At 42.9% G+C, this 22,214-nt stretch overlaps 1 protein-coding gene across 1 annotated transcript; it reads right to left on the bottom strand.

Moving 5' to 3' along the window:
• Positions 1 to 118: 118 nt before the first annotated feature.
• Positions 119 to 22,208, bottom strand: wnk2 (WNK lysine deficient protein kinase 2). Its single transcript, XM_034532210.1, is given in 38 exon segments — positions 119 to 2,518; positions 3,407 to 3,729; positions 3,829 to 3,873; positions 4,575 to 4,673; positions 4,863 to 5,093; positions 5,190 to 5,422; positions 5,532 to 6,109; positions 6,237 to 6,301; positions 6,430 to 6,487; positions 7,182 to 8,053; positions 8,222 to 8,383; positions 8,479 to 8,521; positions 8,607 to 8,777; positions 8,869 to 8,985; positions 9,074 to 9,236; positions 9,348 to 9,397; positions 9,734 to 10,396; positions 10,579 to 11,001; positions 11,166 to 11,264; positions 11,510 to 11,542; positions 11,658 to 11,804; positions 12,504 to 12,799; positions 13,073 to 13,331; positions 13,912 to 14,131; positions 14,337 to 14,425; positions 15,180 to 15,337; positions 16,347 to 16,567; positions 17,132 to 17,304; positions 20,650 to 20,964; positions 20,966 to 21,007; positions 21,009 to 21,061; positions 21,064 to 21,196; positions 21,198 to 21,233; positions 21,235 to 21,272; positions 21,275 to 21,413; positions 21,552 to 21,747; positions 21,882 to 21,942; positions 22,193 to 22,208. Coding segments are annotated over 38 exon segments (7,311 nt in total). The 3' UTR covers positions 119 to 2,227.
• Positions 22,209 to 22,214: the final 6 nt, after the last annotated feature.

The following is a 22,214-nucleotide window of genomic DNA, read 5'->3' as shown; positions in this document are numbered from 1 at the left end:
AACCACTTACGTGAGCTTTAGCTGAGGGTCCAGTCTGCCCACTCTTCCAGGAAACACTAAACGTTTATTACGTAAATACAGACAAAGTTAATGAAACCAGTATGTGACTTATATTGTATGGTGTCAAGCAAAAAATCATTTATTATTTCTGTCTTCAAGTATGTACAGCTTTTGTGAAATGTACCGATCTGACGAGGTCAGGAAAACAGGTGATACAGCAGGCAAAAGGAACCATACACCTTGCTTTCATTGCAAGCATTACAGAGATCAAATACAGGATTTAATGTGAAAAGCACAACAGAAATAGCTGCATAGGGGATGTTCTCAGGAAAAAGAAAAATAATCTATATTTTACCATGGATAGTTCGATGGTTTAAATCTCCACCAATTGTATACATAAAGTTCAGTTTATTTATTATTACTTCCACTGTTGTATAACGTGGTTCGCAAAATTCGAAAAAATAATAATGATGTCAAAGATGATATTGACTTGAACGTGAAAATGTAGGTTACAGCATTTCTGGAGCTTGACCCATAGTCTGTCTGGATCATTACACCCAACCTAATTCCTGACTGCGTAGATTTTTGCCACTGAGTTGTTTTACCACGATACATCATCGCATTGGTGCATTCTACACATTATTATTGAGTGGGAAATCTGCTAAGAAAAGTTATAGAAGAAGAAAGTTTTAAAGTTTTTGAGGAAGCACTATTTAAATAACTGAATAGCGTGATAGCGTAATATTTGTTGGAGATCTTTGAATTAATTCAGCCATAGTACATACAATTAGCTGTATGAGCCAGATGATCTTGTGAGGCCAGCATTGAATAAACATCATTTAGAAAACATATGCATTATATAAATAGCATATCAAACAGTTCTCTCAAACAGGCTTCTCAATAGTTCACATTTTTCATGAGCCTCTAACGTCATCATATCATCAACATTTATCAAACAGCCAGTCATCTCGTAAAAACCACAAAGGCAACCATATGTAAAGCTACAGACTGCATTAGTAGAGGTATGGTATGATCATGATTCTGACTCATATGTCCTTCAGCCCTCCTTGTCGTATGGCCTCAATACAAATTTATCTTAACAATATCTTACTTTAACTCACCACTTCAACCTGTGCACACACAGAATATCAATGCATTCATGCAGGTGGTGCAGGTGGCAGAGCAATCCCACAGGGAAATTACTTCAGTGAATAAGTTTTTACAATCTGCGTATTTTATGAACTGCAACATGACCAGATTATAGTGTTTAGTTATGTTTTGTTGCTAAAGTAAATATGTGTCAATCAGCATTCATTATTCAAATCACAAAATTTAGGTGGTGAAAGCATATAGAATATCTAGAGTCTGCTTTGAATCTAAATACTTTTCTTCATAAAACTGAAACTGCAATTCAAGGCACTCTCACAGGTGTTTTTCCACCTGAAGACAAAGTTCAAGTTCGTTCAAATCTCTTAAGGATATTTCAAGCGCTTGTGCTGGAAGCATTTCATCGATGAGGAATGAAACCTATCCTTGGACTGAGAGAGCAGAGTAAAGCGACTGGTCCTAGTGACCAGGATGTCAAGTCTTCACAGTGACGGCATGATGGTGGCGAATAAGGTGTCGCGCTAAGACACATATATGCAGCACCGACCAATGTATTATCTAATGTTAACTGTACAAACACTTGAACTATGTACAGACAAACAGGAATTAATAGGTATATATATATCTACACACGTACCATGAATAAACACTACATTATGAACATTCAATGAGTGACATGGTACATATCTAAGCAATAACAAAAATCTGCTCTTCTAAGTCTGATTGGGCTAATTACACATATTTTAATGTACTACTACGATTACACTGCACTCAAAGATTAGGTACTTTAATATGGAAATGAGGTATGTTGATGCAAATTAAACAAATAACATTCCATTCCTTCCATTTTCAATACCGCTTATCCTCATTAGGGTCGCGGGGGCGCTGGAGCCTATCCCAGCTGACATAGGGCGAAGGCAGGGGACACCCTGGACAGGCCGCCAGTCCATCGAGGGCAAAACAAATAACATAAAACGCATAAAATATAATGGAGACGAGTATGTACATATGATTAGATACATGCCAGTTAAATATATACAGTGTATTCACATACAATTGACTGGACCTATGATGACATTTCTTTTTGGTAACGGAGTTGGAAGACACAATGCTACTCAGGTTACAGAGTCCTGGCTTTGGGGTCCAGTGGGTGATATGATGGAGCTGGAATGGGGCTGGAGGCGTCCTGGGCCGAGGGCACGTCAGGAAAGGCAAAGACTCCTGAAGGAAGGGGGAAGAGCAACCCGGGCCACTGGCTAACAGAGAGAGGCAAGGACAAGGCTCTGAATGGAGCAGGAGGGAGTAGCTGATAGCTGGGATGGGGCCCTGTGGAGGGGCTGGTCAGCATTGCTGACCCCCGGGCCATCAGAGGAAGACTGCAGGGCTCTGGACCTGAAGCTGTCCATGATACCTAACAAGGTTAGATAAGGCATATATTGAACAAAACAGTAATGATTAACTGTATTTGCACAACACAATCAATTGTGTAATCAGATTGCGTCCTTACAATGTGTAACATATTCAAAACTATCAAGTGTATGGTTAGTTACTGTATGTGTATGTGTATAAAATAATAATAATAATATATAATAACTTTATTTGTATAGCAGCTGTTTTGACAGACAAAGCAGCGAAAGCAAGGCACTAATAACAACAGAAGGCTAACAAAGCAAGACAAGGTAAGGTAAGAGTAAACCCTGATAAAACAATAAATGGGTTTTAAGAAGGGATTTAAAAGACATTACTGATTGTGCGAGCCTTATCTCCTCAGGCAGGTCATTCCAAAGCCGAGTTGCCCCGACAGCAAACGCACTGTCAGCTTTAGTTTTCAGCCTTGACTTTGGAACAGCCATAAGGTCCCCACCTGAGGATCTAAGGTTGCGAGCTGGCTCATAAGGGGTCAACATTTCCTAAATATATTTTGGGGCCAGACCCAGACATGCTTTAAAAGCGATCAGTAAAATAAAAAATCTATTCTAAAATGAACAAGGAGCCAGTGAATAGAAGCCAGAATTGGGCTGATGTGATGTTGTCTGTTTAAACCGGTGAGAAGCCGAGCTGCTGTGTTTTTTCCAGGTCAGTGTGAGAGAATTGGTTTGATTTTTAGAGATTATTCTAATTTGAAGGAAACTTTTGTGATTTGTGGTAGTTATTATCTAAATACTGTGTGTATATGCACAACTTCTACTGTACCTCCTTAATAAACTATATTCTAGTGTTTAGGATTTTAATCATTTTGTTTCTTATAACCGCAGTGCTGGTGGAACACAAAGTGGTACATCACGAGCATGAAACTCACATCTGAAGCACTAGCCAGCTGTCCACATGTTCGAGGCACAACCTGATTCCAAAGCTGCTGCCCGCTGATGCTCAGAGAGTTAGTGCGTGGCCTGTGGGTGACGATAAGAACCTCCTGGGCCCAGTCCTCCATCAGCCGCTGCAAGTCTTCAGGCAGGCTGTTTTCACCGGCACTCATGGAAAAGCCGGTGTATGTGCCTGTCTTGTTGTTGCTGTTATTGGCCTGAGCTTGGGCCAGTCCCATCACTGGCTGATGAGAAGGAGGTGTCGCACCTGTAGGCAGCTGCTGTGATTGATTGAAAGCCCCTGGCCTGGCTCCAGACCCTGGGGAGACACACGTACCATGAGATCAGGTTCATTGAGCTGGTTAGATTGATATAAATTAACATGAGGCTTTTAGTGAGACACTGTAGTTCTACATACTGTTGCCACGTTCTTTACCAAGACAAAGACGCTTCAGTGTTGACCCTAGAAGACAAAAAAAAGACTTTAAACAAATGTTCATTGCCATAAATATATTGTCCAATAACAAGATGCATTGCAAAACAAAGCTGCTTAATACTGCCACAAAACAAAGGACCAACTAAAAACAAACAAATCAATCAGTCCCCTAAAACAAGACATTACATTTATTGCCAAAATCATGCAAGTGGTCGAGGTGAGAGCCATATCAAAGTGCAGTGTTGCAGTAATAGAGAGAGAGAGGTGAGAGATTAGAAATGTTAGAGCATATCGGGGTGCACGTGGCATGCAGAAGTTCATTGGCATGGTGGATAAGTAACACAAATATGTATGGTATAAGGTGGATAAATAGTCAAAGCATCAGTAAGAGACACTTGAAATGTTAGATAGGCCTAATGCCCATAACCTTGATTATCCAACACTCAAGCCTCTGAAACAAGGTATTTGTCATATTTATCAATCCAAATCAATCAATCCTTTACTTAACTTTTACTTAAAGTTCACACTTCAGGGGTTTGAATAAGCAATATGTGTGAGCAAAAATACAAGATAAAGGCAGGTGATAAGGAAGCTTAAGAAAACCCAGCGGTGTCGCAGATTGTTTGGCAAAGGCAGAAAAAAGATATCAGTGAGCTAAAAGTAGAGACATAGATAATAATAATGGCAGAAAAAAAATCAAGCTATGCGGGAAGAGAAGAGATACAAACAGATAGACAAAGACACAGGCCCACTGAGAAATCTAGCTCGTGGCTTGCTACTCGATTTATAGGTCACTCTCTCAGATGTTTGAGGGTAATTAGACCAGCCTGTAGAGGAGGATAATCAAAGAGGGGAGAAGACACCAAGGTAAGAACAGCACACAATGAAATACCCAACCGTATTAAATATAACATTTGTTTGTTATTAATTCTTTGATGAATCTACAAGTTTACAGTTTAGTATTAGTGGAAACACTGTTTGGCTAAGATGCTTTGATGTGTGTTGCTGGTGGTTACCTTGCCCAGGTGGAGCTTGTGTGCCGGTGCCGTCTCCATGTAGTCCACCGTAAATATTATCAGAAGACAAAGATCCCTTGAGGGAACAGGGCTGCTGAGTCTGAACGGACTCTGAGGTTGAGCTGGGAAGGTGGCTGGTGCATGAGCGTGCCCTGCCGTCAGTGGGGATAGACCCTTTGGCCGGAGAGCCATTTAAACTCACTGTGGGCTCACCTGTACCTGTAGCAGCACCTAAACACACACACACACACACACACATACAAGCATTGGAATGGCATGCTCATCGCTCCTGCTGTAAATATTCAACCTATTAGAAAAGTTACTCACTGGATCTGCTGGAGTCACTCGATTTGGTTGTGACATTTCTAAATTGCTGAACCAGAGGGCTGAGAAGTTTTCCAGGCTTCAGTCTGTGTTTGCTGGACCTCTTCCTTCGACCGGCGTGTGGTGCAACGTGTGAGAGACCCAGGCCAGTAGGAGGGGCTTTGCCAAGCTGGCAATACAGCAGCTCCACTTCCCCCCGCTGATGGGCCTGCAGCTCAGATATCTCCCTCAGATGTCTGAGGGGATGGAGGCAGGAATATACTGGTCACATTCGGGCTAAATGACAAAATATTTTCATGAGAAGACACTTAATGAGGCTAAAAGCAAACCCCTGGCTACACATACTTCTCCCTGAGTCTCTGTAGTTCCCTCTTCATGTCCGAGTCCTCCATCTCTGAGTCATTATCGCTGCTGGCATAGGCCGAACCGTGCACGCCTCCATGCCTACTTGGTGAGTCAGAGCTCTGCACACTGCTGCTGCGCCCTGATCGACGGAGGAAGGCCACTGCCCTCTTCATGAGGTCACTTCCTCTGCGCTCAGAGCGAGTATGTTGAGACGGGGTGGCAGGAGCCAGCTTCGCTGGGCTGCTCTCAGCCCCAGAGTCTGAGGAGAGGAAACGAGCATGGACCGTGACATCCACAGCGACAGAGTTCGAGGTCAGGGCGCGAGGCAGGGAGCCCCGCTTGGCCATGGATGGAGGTGTGTCCAGGTAGAAATCAGGCGGGGCAGAGTAGCGGCTGCACCGTGTCCTCTGTGTAATGTCATCTTCAGTGCTGACCACAGAGAAACGACCAATTGTGGTGGATGCAGCCTGGATGTACTCCTCACTGTATCCTACAGGGTGTGCCGGTGAGGCAGCACTGCTCCAGCTCCTCTGCTTCACATCTCGTCTGTTGGCCACTTCAGGAGGAACAGACATTATCTGCCAAAAGAAAAGACAAATCTGGGTATTCACAGGGCATCATGTAATGCGTCTGTAACAGCAAATGCAGTTGAACTGATCAAAAAGACAATTCTACTTTTCCTTTAAATGTGAGGAAAATCTCTACCTTAAATCGGCCTCGTGTTCCAGAGCAGGAAACAGAGTGAGGAACGGGTCTTCTTGACAGGGAAGCTGTAAAAGAAACGTCCACAACAATAAACACAGTGGCTCTGCAATAATCAACAAACACTAAAACAAACAGTGAGATAGAAGTTAATGATACCAGTCTTGTTACATGGATTAGTGTGTGCTGTACATACCACACACAGCTGAGTCACTCAGTGTGCTCAAACTGTCCATTCTCTCTGGAATTTGAGGCTAATAGAGGCGACATGATGAGAGATTAACAAAACAGAGCCATTAGGAAACTACAATACAAACCATTCTGTTATAAGTGTTAATGTAGAGATAATATTTATTTAGATGATGTCTGATCTTTGTGCAGCTAGACAGTAGTTTTTCATGAAATATTGTATGCACCTAAAATGTATTTCCATGAATCCAAATGGCTCACAGTATATTTAATCATATTTTAAATGTATCTGGCAATATATCCCACACGTTTTTTTTTTTAAACCAGCTGGTCGACTACATTTGAAAAAAAGGGTGAACATTTTTATTTTTGGAAAAAAATGGTATCACTTACATGTATATAATATGTTCATTCTACCACTCCAAAAATGATTGACAGGTGTTAACACATAGACTTACATGAGACAACGACAAAAATTAAAATAAAGCTTGCTTTTTTTTCAATCAAATAATTTTAAAATAATTCACAAAATCTAAAGCAATGACAAGGCCCATTTACAGTTAGTTGCTGTTCTGTAGCTCTCGGTCATATCACATAATCTAATAAAAAGTATTTAATACGAAATACTAAGAAGTGAAATTATTTCGTCAACTGATGTTTTTAAAATCAAGAGTTAAATATTTAAGCCTACAACTTTTAATTTCAACTGTATTTAAATAGTGTTATATAGTTTATTAAGTTACTAATAATTGTACTTACTAGCTGTTCTCCCACCCTGTAGCGTCCCTCCCCCATCGGCCCTGGCGTGCTGTTTCCTGACCCTCCTGTGGCGCTCTCTGGACCAGGAGGAGACTGGATGTACTCGGTGCCAGAGCCTGGTGTCTCTGCAGCACTGCCTGATGGATACATGGGAGCATATTCCTGGTAGAGCAAGTTCCTTAGTTTCTCATCTAGAGTTTTTATGGTGCTGTCCACAAAACCCCCGCGACCCAGACGTCCATCGCCGTCTGATTCACCAGGCCCTGCACCATGCTGGGATGGCGCTGGGCTCTGGGGTACTGAGGACACTTTGGTCCCCCCCACGCTGGAAAAAGGCTGGTGCATCACCACAGGCTGCTGTGGGCGCTCGCTGCGAGCTGTGGAGGCATAGGAGACAGACAGTGGCTCTTTGGCTGAACATGGCTCCTGGAGTGGAAGGGGAGTGAGAGGAGACCCGATCTGTAAACCGCTCACATCCAGAGACAGGGGCATGACCAGGTGGCAGCAGGGCACCTCGTCAACCATAGAAACAGGACCTGTCCTGTCGGGCATCTGCTGAGCTGCATGGATTGGGGAGATGGAGCCCAATGGAGATCCCCGTGATTCATCCACAGGTACTGACGTATGTGGGGATGACGGGAGTACAGTTTGAGCTCTGGGTTGCTGGGCCTGATGAACACTGAGCTGCACCGAGCTGCCCACAGGCTCCATCGATGTCACTGACTGAAGGGTTGGGGGAGCAGACACAGGGGGGGACAGGGTAGCTAAGAGGAGAGGGTCTGTGTTGGACATTATCGGAGGGCTACAGAATCCATACACATCATAGGCGAAGCCACCACTTCCACCAGACATTGTCGAGGACGACCCCTCTTCTGCAGGAGGAAAAAAAAAGAAGGTAAGAGAAAATGATAAAATATACCAAATTGTATTTGCACACAGGAGCTGTAGGATCTATTGCATTCCGCTGCCAAAGTGCGGTGCTATTGTTCCGTGAAGCTGTCAAAACAGCTGGTGAAATTGCTCTGAAGAAACAAAGTCACCTCTGGATGCAGGCGGCTTTGCAGTGCCACTGTCAGCAGGGTGGGTGGTGGCTGAACTCCCAAGAGACTGTGTAGCTGTCCCATCAGTTGGGGTCTCCTGGTTGGATGTGGGCGTCTCCTCAACGGGGCAGATAATGAACCATCTTTTTCCTGTGTGAAGAACTGCAATTCAAGAGATACCACACATTTTCTTACAAGTGAATGTGAAAAAATGAGGCAGGCCTATAAGGACATTTTAAAAGAGATAATCGTTTTACCATTCTGCTGATAGACTGGCTGATGTGCTCCAGGCTGCTGACTCTGCAGAGCAAGAGACAGCAGTGAGCTAAGTCAATATGCGATATAGTACTATATATAAATATATATATACATACAGCCCTCTTACCTCTCCTACCAGCCCTTCAGAAAGCTGGCCTTGTTCAGGACTACAACTCAAGGCAGAGGCCCTTTCACCCTCTATGTCTTCATTCAGCATGTCTTCAGCTTTATCCACAATGTCCTTTAGCTGGTCAATGAAGATCTCCTTCTCTAACAGTAGGATGAACCCATTCTCTACCTGTGGGCATACAGTTTAAAAGATGTTTAACAATTTCATAAATAAAACCACAAAATGACGAAAACTGCAAACTGTAAAAGACTCAACTAACCATGTAAGTGGCAATTTCCTCTGGAGCATCTCCATCCAGATCAAATTTAAATGTCACCATTTTGTGGTTGTGAGTCTCCAGTTGGCATTCCACCATTTTATCACCAGTGTTGCAGACCTGTGTGTGCAGGGGTTCCCCTTAACAATCAGACACATCCACATTTTAAGAAATAAAAATAACTTTGTGTCATTACACTATGACTCACATTGAGCATGCTCAGTTTGGGCTTGCTGGTCCTTTCTTGACGGGAGCGGGTGCGAGCAGACTTACGGTGATGTTTCCTGGGTTTTCCGTCCCCCTTCCCTCCACTAGCCAAGCTGTCATAGCCGTCACTTGTTTCCTTACCAGATGCCACATCAGAGTTGAGACTATAAAAGGAAATGTTAACTTCATCACCTTGTGGTTGGTGGCACGTTTTCATCACATTAAAATATAACAGAATCAGTAAAAAGCTGAAAGACAGTAAGAAAGTTGACCACCTGTCATAAGCATAACTCGGTAAAGATCCGGGTTTGTCTTGAAGCACATCCTGAAGATAGAAAAATGGGCGGGAAAGAAGAACTTAGGAGAACTTATTAAATGTTGTATTTTATACAGAATGGATCATTGTAAGTTTGACACTAGTATTAATGTTAATGTATGCTATTAGTCTAAAGGGTTATTTTAGTCTCAAATGGAGAAGCTGGTGTAAAGATGGGATGGAGGCATTCAACTGATATGAATGTAATTTGAGAGGCAGCCTGTGGTTTGAACATGCTTTCTGAGTAACAATTGGACATCAGCCAGCAAATGTCTATTTGTATATGCATCCGCATAAAGTTCAATATTACATGTGAAAATGTACACACTTTGGCTTTATCCCTACCTCTACACAGGACTCTTGTTGAAGGATGCTAGAGGAAGATGTTGAATCAAAGTTTTGCCGAGTTGTGGCCGGGCCGGCGCACTCAGACACTGAGACTGTTGTCTGGATGCCAGAAGGCTGCAGAAATGGGGCTGTGACTGAAGCTGCAACAGGAGCTGGGTCTGGCAGTGTGACAGGAATTGGGGCAGAGCCTAAACTTAGGACGGAGAGTTTGGGTTTACCAGGTGCATAAGGTGTATCTGAGCTTGGAGATGAGCCTTTTGGTGATTCAAAAATGAGACCCGATGCTTGAACTGGAGCAGAGGCTATAGTTTGAACTATTGTTGGAACTTGTATTGGTACTGAAGATGGGGCATTAACAAGGCTCAAAGTTGGAGTTTGAGGCATGACTGCAGCTTTAGCTGATGGTGGTAGGTTTTGTGCTGGGACCAGAGCTGGAGTTTGTGCTGGGGCATGAGTTTCAACTTGGGCTGTAGCTGAGATTGAGGCTGGGGTTTGGACTGGAGCTGGAACTGTAGGAACTACAGATAAGTCTCGGTCTGCTGCATGGGTTACGACATCTACTCCGCTTCCCCAGAGAGAAGTCTGACCAGCAGGCAAGGCAGCGTGGACCGGAGCCAAAAGGAAATCTCCCAAATTACCCTGTGGTGCATTCATCTGTACCTGGAAAAAATAGCACACTTAGGGATTTGTTCATCAAATAATGTGAACTGGTAAATATTCACCACTAAATCCCCAAATCCTGCATGCATCATACCCACAATTAAGAGACACGTTACCACCTTAGTATAACAGGTTTCCCATGAACTGAACCATTACAGTGAGAACTAAGCCAAAATATTCACCTGGACAGGCGGCTGAGCCAATTCCTGCTCAAGGTATGGGGCAGGGTATGGGGTTAGTTGAACCTGGGAGAGGTGTAAGGGTTGGGAGGTGTGGTAGCTACCAATGTTTGTCTGGTATGTGAGAGGGCTACCCTGCAGCTGGGGCGCTGCAAGTGACATGGACATGGCAAGAAGTGGAGTAGATAGTGCCAGATTGGGCAGGTGCTGAGATGTGGAGAGATGGGTCTGAGGGTTGCCGAGAGTAGGTATAAATGGCAGGGTAGTGTGAGGGGTCAGAGGGTGGGAGGGGTGGTGGGATGATGGTGAGTAGTGGGAGCTAGACATAACAGGGCCAGTGCTGCTGTAGGCACATTGCAGAGTAGCTCGGGGGAGGGAAGTGGGCCTGAGGCCCCCTATTTGAACAACAGGATATGGTGAGGGAAACTGGGAAAGAAGGGGAAATGATATAAAATGAACAAAGACAACCAGTGGATAGTCGATAGAAATAACATTCATGCAGGCTCTTTATTTATGACTCCTGTAACCTACACTAACATTTGTAGGATATTATTACCAAATTCTCTAACTTAGTTTGATTCACATCGCACCTGTGTGCTGATCTGAAGGAGCAGGAGTGGGGAATGAGTACAGGACACTGACTGTGGAAAACTGGTAGCTATGTCAAGAGGATACAGGTGAGATGTAGGCTAGTCCGCAGGTAACAGCTAAGGAAGGAAATCAAACATTTGTTTTCCACTTACTGACTGGCGAGTAAGAATGGTGTGATGAAAATACAAACTAACTCTGACAAGATGTTCTGGTCTGACAACTTCAGTTTAGTAAAAATGAGCTGCAGGGCAGGTAGACTTAATTTTAATGAATTATTATGTGTGGTTTGCAATGTATCTACTGTAGCCAGCTGCAGGTAAGTTATAAGATATGACGGCTATACCTGGGGCAGCACAGCAGCTGGTTGGAGATGGCACTACAGGGAGGAAAGACAAATCGGAAGGAAACACAAACGACATGAAAAGCTATTCACACACACACATACATAGATATACTGCACAGTATGTGATGAAGTATTTAAAAGGGAGTACACATAAGGGAGAGGAGGTAGTACCCCTAACCTCCCCATGGTTGTGCATTGGATGATTAGCAGACAGGGTGGGGGGACTGGTCCTGCCATTGACGATATGATGGAGACAGTGGTCGAGAAGAGTGAGATCTCCACCTTCAAACAAACTCTGTGGGAGGAAAACTTGTGTGGGTGGGGATAGATGTGAACCGGGGTTGGTTCACTGTTTGATGATGGGGCAGAGGGTGAGGCTAAAAGAGAATGTAGAGTGACTGCAGGAGATGTGGGTGAGCCTGGCTTAGAGACTGAAGTAAAATGGAGAGATGTGGAGACAGAGTGTATATATGTCTGTCCCTGAGATGCACTTTCCTTTGTCTCATCCCTCAAAAAGTATAACATGCAAGTCTTACAGTGTGGGGGTGGGGGCTGCGTGGCACGATTAGACGGAGCTCTGAGGGAGGTTGTAAATTCAGGGAAAGAAGAGGTGATTTGAAATGACTTGCTAAGTCATGATGAGTGTGGTGATGTGTGAGCAATGGGGAAGATAATAAAGATGGATTCTGGGCTGGGTTACAGGATAGGAAGTTCTCTGTGCGTTGAATACAGATTCTGTGACGGACACAGACAGGGGCTTTTAACCATCGTCTCAGTGAGAGAGTGTTTCTTACACCGTAACATCTCAACCAGGGAGGCGCTTCCATGCCTAAAACACACTGTGCTCTCAGTGATCAACAGGTTCTCCTGACATACAAAGGGATCACTGGAGTGACGCTGAACAGATATCATTCCAAAAAATAAAATAACAATGTTGTTATTTCAGAAACAATTTAAGAAAGTTGCCACATACATAAGAAATGCTTTCACTCACTGTTTGAGATCGATAAGGCCCCTGCTGCAGTTGTGCTGCAGGTTGATGATAAGCCCCAGGATGCAGCTGCTGGTAGGCTCCCTGGTGTAATTGAGTCGATGTTTGGGTGTAGTTTTCATGAAAGGCTTGTGCTGTGGGTTGCTGGTAGGTTCCCTGGTACAGCTGAGGTTCAACCTGTGCAGGAGGACTGTAGATGTTCTGAGTTGAGGAAATGGATTCTTGGAGCGACTGGTAGGGGCCATCTTGCTGATTGTTGAGATCATCTAAATGCATTATAGAGCTCACTCCGCTGTCAACTGTAATAACAAACATTATAATTCACAACGATCCTCTGCAGGAAGGACATACACTGAGGAAGGACAGGGTAAGGAATAACAGTAGAGAAATATCTCATTGATGACTGATAGGTGTTACTGTCAACTTTTCTTGTTTACCATCACAAATACCAATGTAATAGTTTTAAGTCATCATCAATGTAATATCCTGTTAATAGATGAGTGAGTTCTAACAGTAACACTGAGGATGTATGATATATGATACGTTGTGTGCTTCCAATTGCAGGTTCTCACATGTGGCGGCTGGCACGGTGCAGATCAGGGTCTGCTGCTCCACCTCTTGGTCCTCATAATCTGTCGTAGCTAATGCGGGTGCCTGTGGTACAACAGTACCGGGCACCTGCAGTAGGTTTGGCTGCGGCTTCTTTACAGCTGCTTCGCCATTGCCTGACATGACGGTACGCTCCCTCCTCCATTTGATGAGAGCCACGCGGTCACGGATAGACTTCCCAACTATCTTCACATCACAGTCCAGGAAAAACCCTGATTCCACCTACAGGACACATGTAACATACTCACTGCAGCTCAGAACAAACCAGGTTTGTAATTCAACACTGTACGTAATCAATCACCAAATTGTCATTCTATTCGACCCTTGAACAACAATAACTGTTTGTTTATGCCTTCTAATACATTTGCAAGGATCAGCTGATTAATTGCTTTAGTTTCAATCAATATCAATCGATCCATCAAGCGTATGGTTACAGACATGATCACTAACCAACCCCCTGTTACATTAAACTTAAAAGGGCCCAAGATTATGTTCCAAACTAAAGGCTGCTGTATTACTAGACACTTATATATACTGAAATATGTGGTAGAATGATACTACATAGGAAATAATCCACAACAAGTTGTCCTGATATATCGAAAGCACCTCATTGCATTTCCTCCGCTACGTCATTGTGTATTATTGTGCTTATACCACAGCCAGTTTTTTTAGTCAATGGGAGTTGGGCATAGTAAAACATAGTAATAATAAAGTTAACATCTAATGGTGTAAATAAACCCTACAATTATTGTCTGTGTATTCAATGAAATTAGTCTTTCAGTAACTTAAAAAAATTGTTTACCATTTCTTGGGCCACAACCTCCGGCACTTCGTTTACCAAGTCAAAGGAAAACTCAATGGCACCAGTGTCCTTGTACTTCCCCTTCAGCTTTTTAGTATCCTCAACCCACAGCTTCAGGGCAATGGATGATTTCTTTCCATCATCGTCTTCATTGAGCTCCACCCTCACGCCTGTATCCTCTGCAAAGAAGGCATGATTCAGGAGGTCCTTGATGGAGTACCTGGAGGAAATACAGTTAAAGCTCACAATGAGAGTAACCTAATCCACACAGAAACATCAACCATGTCAGAACCAAATACTGGCATAGACGTCACACCGCAGAAACAGAAACAAACCAACAGTGTTGCTGTGAGGATCAGCCGCTTTCTACATACAAAATACATCACGAGCCCTGAGACACTGTCAAAAAGTCCTGCTCCACTTACCTTTCTTCCCATCTGTTACAGATACATTCCCCGATTATTTCCTTAATTTCTGGGTCGCTGACTTTGCTGTAGCTGGCAGGTTTCACCCCCTGCAAAACAAACCAGCATTATTAACATGTATCAACTTAACAACTGACACACACAAAACAGCAGAACTTAGCAGATGACCGCATGCCAAAGAAAGTACATAAAGTACTGTTTGCAGTGTCAAAACACATTCATTACAAAACCTATTTTCCCCCAGACATTTCAACTTTGGGGATTAAGAGGCTACTGCTGTAAAAGAGGACTTTTGATACGCTGGAACAATTAGTTGAGCCATTAGTCAAACCTCAAATAACTGATTACAATTACAAGAAGAGATTTGTTGTCGGAATCATTAATACCATTTTATTTATTTTTTACATTTCATGGTTAAAGCGAGACTATATCCATTGAAAGAAGAAATACCACACCTTGATCATTTTAATACAGCTACGGCTTTACTTGCTCTGGAATCGCCAGTAGCTTTGGTGGCTTATATTAGCAAACATTTATACATTTCTGAGTTAGTTTGCTGACTTTACCTAAAATACGAGATTTACGACTTGTTTTGACTTTGGTTAAATGTTGGGAGCCAGTGTCATAAGTTTTAACATTTTAAATATTGCATAGTCAGTTGGTCTATTAAACAATATTTGTAGATATGTATAGTTATATAATCGATAATGAAAATAATTGGTTGCAGCCTCTGTACTTGTCTCCAAGCCACAGACACAATAATTGAGCCATTTGTTAAGAACGGACCCTGACTCAATATAGTTGTAAAAGCAATGAGTTGAACCGCTTTAAACGTGAACTCACACTGGTGACTTTGCGGTAGATCTGAGCAGCATTTTGACACTCAGAATATGGATATTCTGAGGTGGCCATCTCCAGCATGCACATCCCAAAGGCGTAGACATCCACAGCCTCATCATAGTGCTCCTCATACATCTCTGGGGCCATGAACTCTGGAGTGCCTAAATAATGAATGCGAGAGAGGAAGAGCCATTAACAAGTCATATGCAGTTATCAGGGTGTCATCCTATGTTAGTAGGATCAATACCAGTGTCAAGGACTTACACAGCTGCTTTATCATGATTCCAAGAAATTACAATGATCACTCAAATGGCAGAGAACAGAGAATTGATTAAAAAGTATAAAACAATGTTATGTCCAACTTTAACACAATAATATGATGTTACTCTTTGATTTAAAAAAAAGTGTCATTATTGTTTGGCATTAAAAAGGAGAAAAACTGAAAAAACTTTGAACAAACTAAAATTAAACAAACTAAAAAATTCGATTAAACACAGTGTATATACTATTGGTAAGATTGTGTAGCTGGATCTCGTCTTTGTTGCCTAACATTCAGTAAAATCAGATATAGGCTCATTGTTCAATCAAAATGTGAGCTAATGCCATTGAAATCTATGTATCATAATTTAGAGTCTAAAGGTTAAATTGGCTATAATTAATATTTCTGTATTAACAATGGATCACTTACAGTAACCTACACCTACCTACAGTGTTTGTGAAAGTGGCAACGTGTAGTGACAAACTTACAGAGAGATATTGATCAATCATCACCATCAGTGTTGATTTTTGGTCGCAGCAAGAAACTGTTTTCGTGAAAAAGCCATAAAACCCACTGTACAATAATACCTGCTCAGCAGCAAACGGCAGACAGACCGATAGCGACTAGCGGATGAGACTAAAGAGACAGATATTTCCCACGGGAGTTGGTGGAGACCAAAAACAGAGGTTAAAGTAGAGAGTATTGATCTTACATTCATCAGGTTACCACCATTTCAAATTAATGCTAATGTTACTCTGTAGCAACACGTTTTTCATATCAATTTAAAAGGTGATAATATGCCTGTTACATTCACCACTTGATTCCGCTGCCCCAGAGTTCCCAAAAGTTACTGCAGGTGAAAATACAAATATTTAATAAAATGACGTCCTGCCAAATAGCTGATGACTAACCAATGACACTTTTAGCAAACGAGGCCCTCTTCAGTGTTGCCAAGCCCAGATCTCCTATTTTGACAGATCCTGTTGGACCAGTGATGAAGATGTTGTCACACTTGAGATCTCTGTGGATGATTGGAGGAGTCCTTGTGTGGAGGAAGTGGAGGCCTTTGAGAATCTGCCTGCACCAGCTCCTAAGAACCTTAGGCTTCATCACCTTAAAACGCTTAAGATACCTGTGGGAGAATGAAGATGTTCCTGTTATCACCAGGTAGCTACATATTCCATTTAAACCACATTCAATTATTAATTGACATATTATGGTCGGTCCCAACTAGTCACTGTGTTGATACAATGTTAAATGTAAATGCTGTTACAAATGATTATTGCTTTCATTAAGCATCAGCTGCAAAGAAAGTCAATGTGAATCTCTGATGACTATTCTCTTCTCAAATGACTTCCTCAAATGTTTCCAATTGGATTCATTATTTGAGCAAGAAGAACAATCAATTGTCATGTTATTTTCACATCGTTCAGTCTCTACAGTATTGAATTTACTGTAATGGTATCTTTTAATTGGTATGACACTTGATACACATGATGTAGACAGGCTAATGGTCATGACTGTCAGGCTTTTTAAAAACTGATGAATTCAAGCAGCAATACGAGACTAATATTGGCTACGCAATTTAGTAGTGACAAGTAAGGTTGAAAAGGACACACGCTCAAATGAGAAGCATAACACATCACATCCCATGACAGATAATTATAGAAAATGGTATCTTCATTTTGAGTCTCACGTTTTAAGTGTCCCTGAGGTCATCAGCTCCGTTACCAGAACAATACACTTCTTCCCTTTAACCGGTGATTCCCAGAAGTCATAAAACCGCACAATGTTGGGATGCTGGAGAGCCTTCAACATCTCTGCCTCCTCCTTGAACCTTTGTCTCTCAGCTTTGGATAGTTTCCGTTCCTGTGGCAAATAAAGAAATACTTTATTACTGATAAATAATGAATACCCCAGTTCATCCACTTTAACCGGGCCTTAACAGGTAGAAAGCTCCAGCAGTGATACATTTGTCCAAATTGAAAATGTTTGAGAGGTGGTGGAAGAGGAAGGAACTGAATCATCATCATTTAAAGCTTTTCTTAAATCAAGTGGTAATGAAAGAGATACAATCCATTCTCAACCTCCTTTTACAGTCTGGCGTTAGTTTAGGACTGGAGCTCGGTTAAAACGGCCTCATGTTTAGAATGAAAACAACCTTGGCATTCCGAGTCTGTAAACATGGGGGTCTGAACAATTTACACATTTTTCTGTATCACTAGTGCGTATAAAACCTATGGCACTAAAGCCACTCAAGTAGGAATGAAATACTGACTACATTTACAGAAAAAGTAAAATCCTTAATTAATCTGGTGTTGTAATACAGAGACAAACACATCTGTCATGACAGATAAACAAAAGTTGAAATTGCATTTTAATCAGTAAATGTCAAATGTGCTGCTGGTAAGAAAAATGGAACAAAACAAATATTATTAAGAGATTATAATGGCAAACTGGAGAGTATTTTCCATCACAGAGCCCAAAAAATCAAGAGAAACTCTATTTTATATAGTTACTACAGTGTGCAATTCTTCAGTGTATCTTTGGGTATACAAGCCTGAGTGAATCCTTCTGTACTTGATCAATATTTTGGCCCCTGCTTTCCCTGAACTGTTGTATAAATAGTAAAACAGCTGACAGCAAACATCCTCTACATTTCTGTTTCTCTGCAGTCAGCACAGCAGATACAACCCAATGGCCTCAGCCACGACAAGTGCTGAATGACCTCTGGATTTTCTCTCCCTCTGTCTCAATATACACATTTAATGGTGCGATAAGGATGCATTTGGGGTTTAAATGTCTGGGATGCACAATAACCTACTGTACATCACATTGTATTGATTATTGATTGATGATAGGGAATCATATTTCATTCACAGCACACAGTGACCGATGCAGTGTGCAGCCTAACGCATTTTAGATTACGAGCAGCATTGTTAAAGATAAGCCTCCCCACTTTCATAATGCTCATTCTGAATTATATTTTCTACGTATTTTACACACAGATTAGACATGATTCTTTCCAGAGGGAAGAGCTGAGCAGGGTGTGGCACCTACAACACATACTCTGCTTTACAGAGACTTCATTTTGCACAATAAATACTGTGTAACAGCAATTACTAATATTTGTATCTAATGGAGTGGTGAAGACACAACACTGCAATGAATATAAATACAGAACTCCTGTTTTGCTTTGTATCCAACACTACAAGTCCTACTCGCTGTCCTTAGCCTTTCCTTCTCTGCTCGCTCTCTGTCTGGGTGCAGAGGGCTGCATCAGCAGGATTCACTCTCCAGACACATCTGTGTGGTAATACCACCGGGATTTGAATTCATGTTTAGAGTTCCGAGAAGTGGCACCTTAAATTCAAGTCACAAAAGCAGAGAACCATATCTGAAACGCGGGATGTAACAAGGAGGCGATTCATTACCTATATGGCACAATCAATGGTGTGCTCACTTTGTTAGCTCCGACAATGATTGGTTGACATTTCACATCCCAATGAGCCTCATTGCATGTATATTATAATGCATACGTCAACAAAACAGAGAACTTCAGAGGCATCCCTTGCCTCACTGGAATCCCGTGTTAGTGTTGTTGTTGTTGTTGTTGTTGCCAACAAGAGCTGTGAGATAAGCACAATGTAATGGTGATTTAATTCTATGTCTGAACTTGATCGAGTTGTGCTGTAATTTCTATTTCTTATTCCCTCGGGCCTGACAGGGTGAACCTGGATTCTGCCAGAGTAGGAAGACAAAAAAGCATTGTCTGTGTTTGTTTTGAAGTGCACTAAATCCAAAGAATCCTGCTGCAGGGCTGAATCTCAACGTCACAAGCATTATTCTCATTATGATCATTTAAAGTAAAATAAAGATTTATGAGATTAGGTAGACTTGCTGACTCAGCCTGAACCAGTTTATTTCCTTGGCCCATGTGAAATGTCTATATACTCTAGAAGCACCAGCCAGTACATTGACTAAAATAAAACTGCTATTCAAAGTTTGGTAAAAAATTATTTGAAGGAAACAGAAAGAAAAATGTTTTGACTAAACGATACAATAAACATGCCTTTCTTTACAGGAAATCTGCTCAAATAACCAATAAATTACCAAGGAACTCAAGAATGTTTCTTCACACACTAGACACACACACACTGGTGTTGTTGAAATATAAGCATGCACAGTACACAGTGTATTGTGTTTTGTTTTTTAAACAGGTGACTGTAGGAGAATCCTTTTTTAAAGCTAGTAATTCTCACAGCAGTATGACACTTCACAAATGTAATCTCCAGGTGGTTATTTGCTCTGGACAGACTGTAGCACATGTTGAGCACTGAAAGGACCATCGCTGTCTCCAGGTCTGTCTCCAGGCTAATCTGTAAATGCAAATTCAGACAAATTGAAGTGTCCACAATTCACCTGCTGACACTGTGCATCCGGGCTGAATGCTGTTTAGGTATAAGATCAGAATAACTTTGATTCAGTTCAATTATAATACAAGAAAGTATGTAGCAGAATAGGAAAATAAAGAAATCATGTTAACGTCTTTGGGGGGCACGAAAATAAATGATGGAAACATTTGGGCTGATAATTATGAGAGGGAGAGCTGGTGCAATGTGAGCGCTGGCACAAAGTAAGAAGCTACTCTCCCTCCTCACTCTGCCCTGAAACAATAGTCTGAACGATACTTTTCTTAAGTATCCCAGGTAAGAATGAATACTTCAATAATGGCTATAAAAAAAAAAAACATTATTGAAAACAGAATGGGGTAACTCAGTATCTCACCTGGGTGCTGTACAGCATAACACTACACATAATATGAAATTATGAAAACAATAGAACAAAACTACTCTGTTGCTAAGGTGGTCATTTAAGCAGTGTAACTTCATTAACAATATACTGCCTGAGAGTTTATCCGATATTATCTGGTCCTCCTCTAGGTGGTTATGATGAGAAAACGTATCTCCATGTCTGACTGTTTCAACTTCAAATGAAGTGTAACTAAAATAGCCCTGGGTTCTGGGGAAAGACATAGGCGAAGTAAACCTATCCTAGGTGTGGACCAAATGATGGTGTCCTGTGCTCGAGGCTGCTTACTGACCATGGACTGACTTTACACAAACCAATTAAACAGTTGCTACAATCCCAGTAAGCTTCGTCTTAACAATCATTGGTTGATTGATGTTGGACTTGAATGATAAATGAACCCACCTGAAGTTCACACCATGCCACTTCTACCCAGGTTTCGGTGTCAAGACCCTTATAGACGGTCTTGAAGGACCCCCTCCCCAGCTCAATGTCAAACTTGAGGAAGCGGCCCCCAGGTGAAGTGGACACAGCCTTCATCCCCGGCTCCTCTTCGTTCTCGTCACTTCCTGCTTTACCTGTGACATCCGGGGGCTCAACCTCTACCTTTGGCTCGGCCTCGCTCCTGTGCTCCTTCCCCGCGTCGGCGCTCACGCTCTCTGTGGTGCTGTCCTTCAGCCCCACCTGGCTCTCCGTGCTTGAAGTCTCCTGGAGGCCCAGAACGGGTTCCATGCGGAACTCGGGTTCGACTCCGATCAACGACCTGTCCGCAGGTCAATGTGGGGCATCGGGCCGCTGTTAACACACTCCATGGCCGCTGCTGCTCTTCGGAGTCTGACACCCACAAACTCCGCCGAATGAACCGTTGGCGGACCAGCGCCCGGTAGTCTGTGGAGGGGTACGCGCTGGGGTCACTTGCTCCTCGGCAGGGCTTCGATTGGATGTTGAGCATTGTGGGCTGTCCCATTCTGATAAACATGCCCCAGGGCCATTTGCATTGATGTCCGAGTCTAAATTGGGTGCAGAGGATATGTGGATCCCAGTGGCGGATCTTGCTTAAATGATCCGCCGAATCCATCCCTGGTCGTTGTTAAGCACTTACCGGCGACATTGTGCTGAAGGGAGGATGACGAGCACGCTCCTCTCCTGGCGGTGGGAGAGTGTGCTGCCTACCTGCAACACTCGCATGCAGTGACGCAGTTCGCCAGCTCAGGATGTATGCCTTGAATGTGTTTAGGACACAGGGCACTTCCACAAATGTCCAGCCCGGAAGATGCCTCGCCTTGCCACCATCACGCCGCGGTCACCTTGCTGCAATACAGCACGAAGCGGTTCAACTGAAGCCTGACGTCATTCACCACCGACGAGCTCACGGAAACAGTTCCCTCCGCCGGTGCATAAGGTCCCCCGCTCCAGCGCAAACTATACAGATGTGATGTTGCTCCGCAGACAGATTGCTGGGCCTGCAGTGGACAGGCCAGGATGCTGAGGCTGTGCCGCGTACTAATCCTTCAAAGACACAACACGTGGCGCAGCTGTCGTCCCCTCCAAGACACATATCCCTCCCGGGCTATGGTTTGTGCAAATAAATAGCAGGTGTTCCGGGTAAAAATCTGAAGAAGTTCCGAGAAGTGCACCTCAGCTTCTCTGCTGCGTTGTTCCTTTGACTATCCTCGCGGACTTGCCCCTTCTGTTGTCCTGGAGAGTGATGGACAGACTCGTATCAGATCGTGCTCACTGCGGGCACCCCACAAGCAGCTCTCAAGCGCATCTACCGTCCAGCTGACACGACTGTTATCTTCCTATATTTCATCTCTTTCAGGTTTGGGAAAACTAGAATATTTCACGGCATAAGCCACGCCCCTAGCAACAACACGTACCCAATAACTCGGCACGTTTTTAGGCCGGAACCTTCAGCCTCCCGTGACACAGGCTGCGTGGACCACACTGCAGCCCGCCCCCATAGTGAC

This window comes from Cyclopterus lumpus, chromosome 5, assembly GCF_009769545.1.
Source record: "Cyclopterus lumpus isolate fCycLum1 chromosome 5, fCycLum1.pri, whole genome shotgun sequence".
NCBI lineage: Eukaryota > Metazoa > Chordata > Actinopteri > Perciformes > Cyclopteridae > Cyclopterus > Cyclopterus lumpus.
The sequence above is the reverse complement of the archived record's forward strand: the minus strand, read 5'-3'. Positions and strand labels throughout refer to the sequence as shown.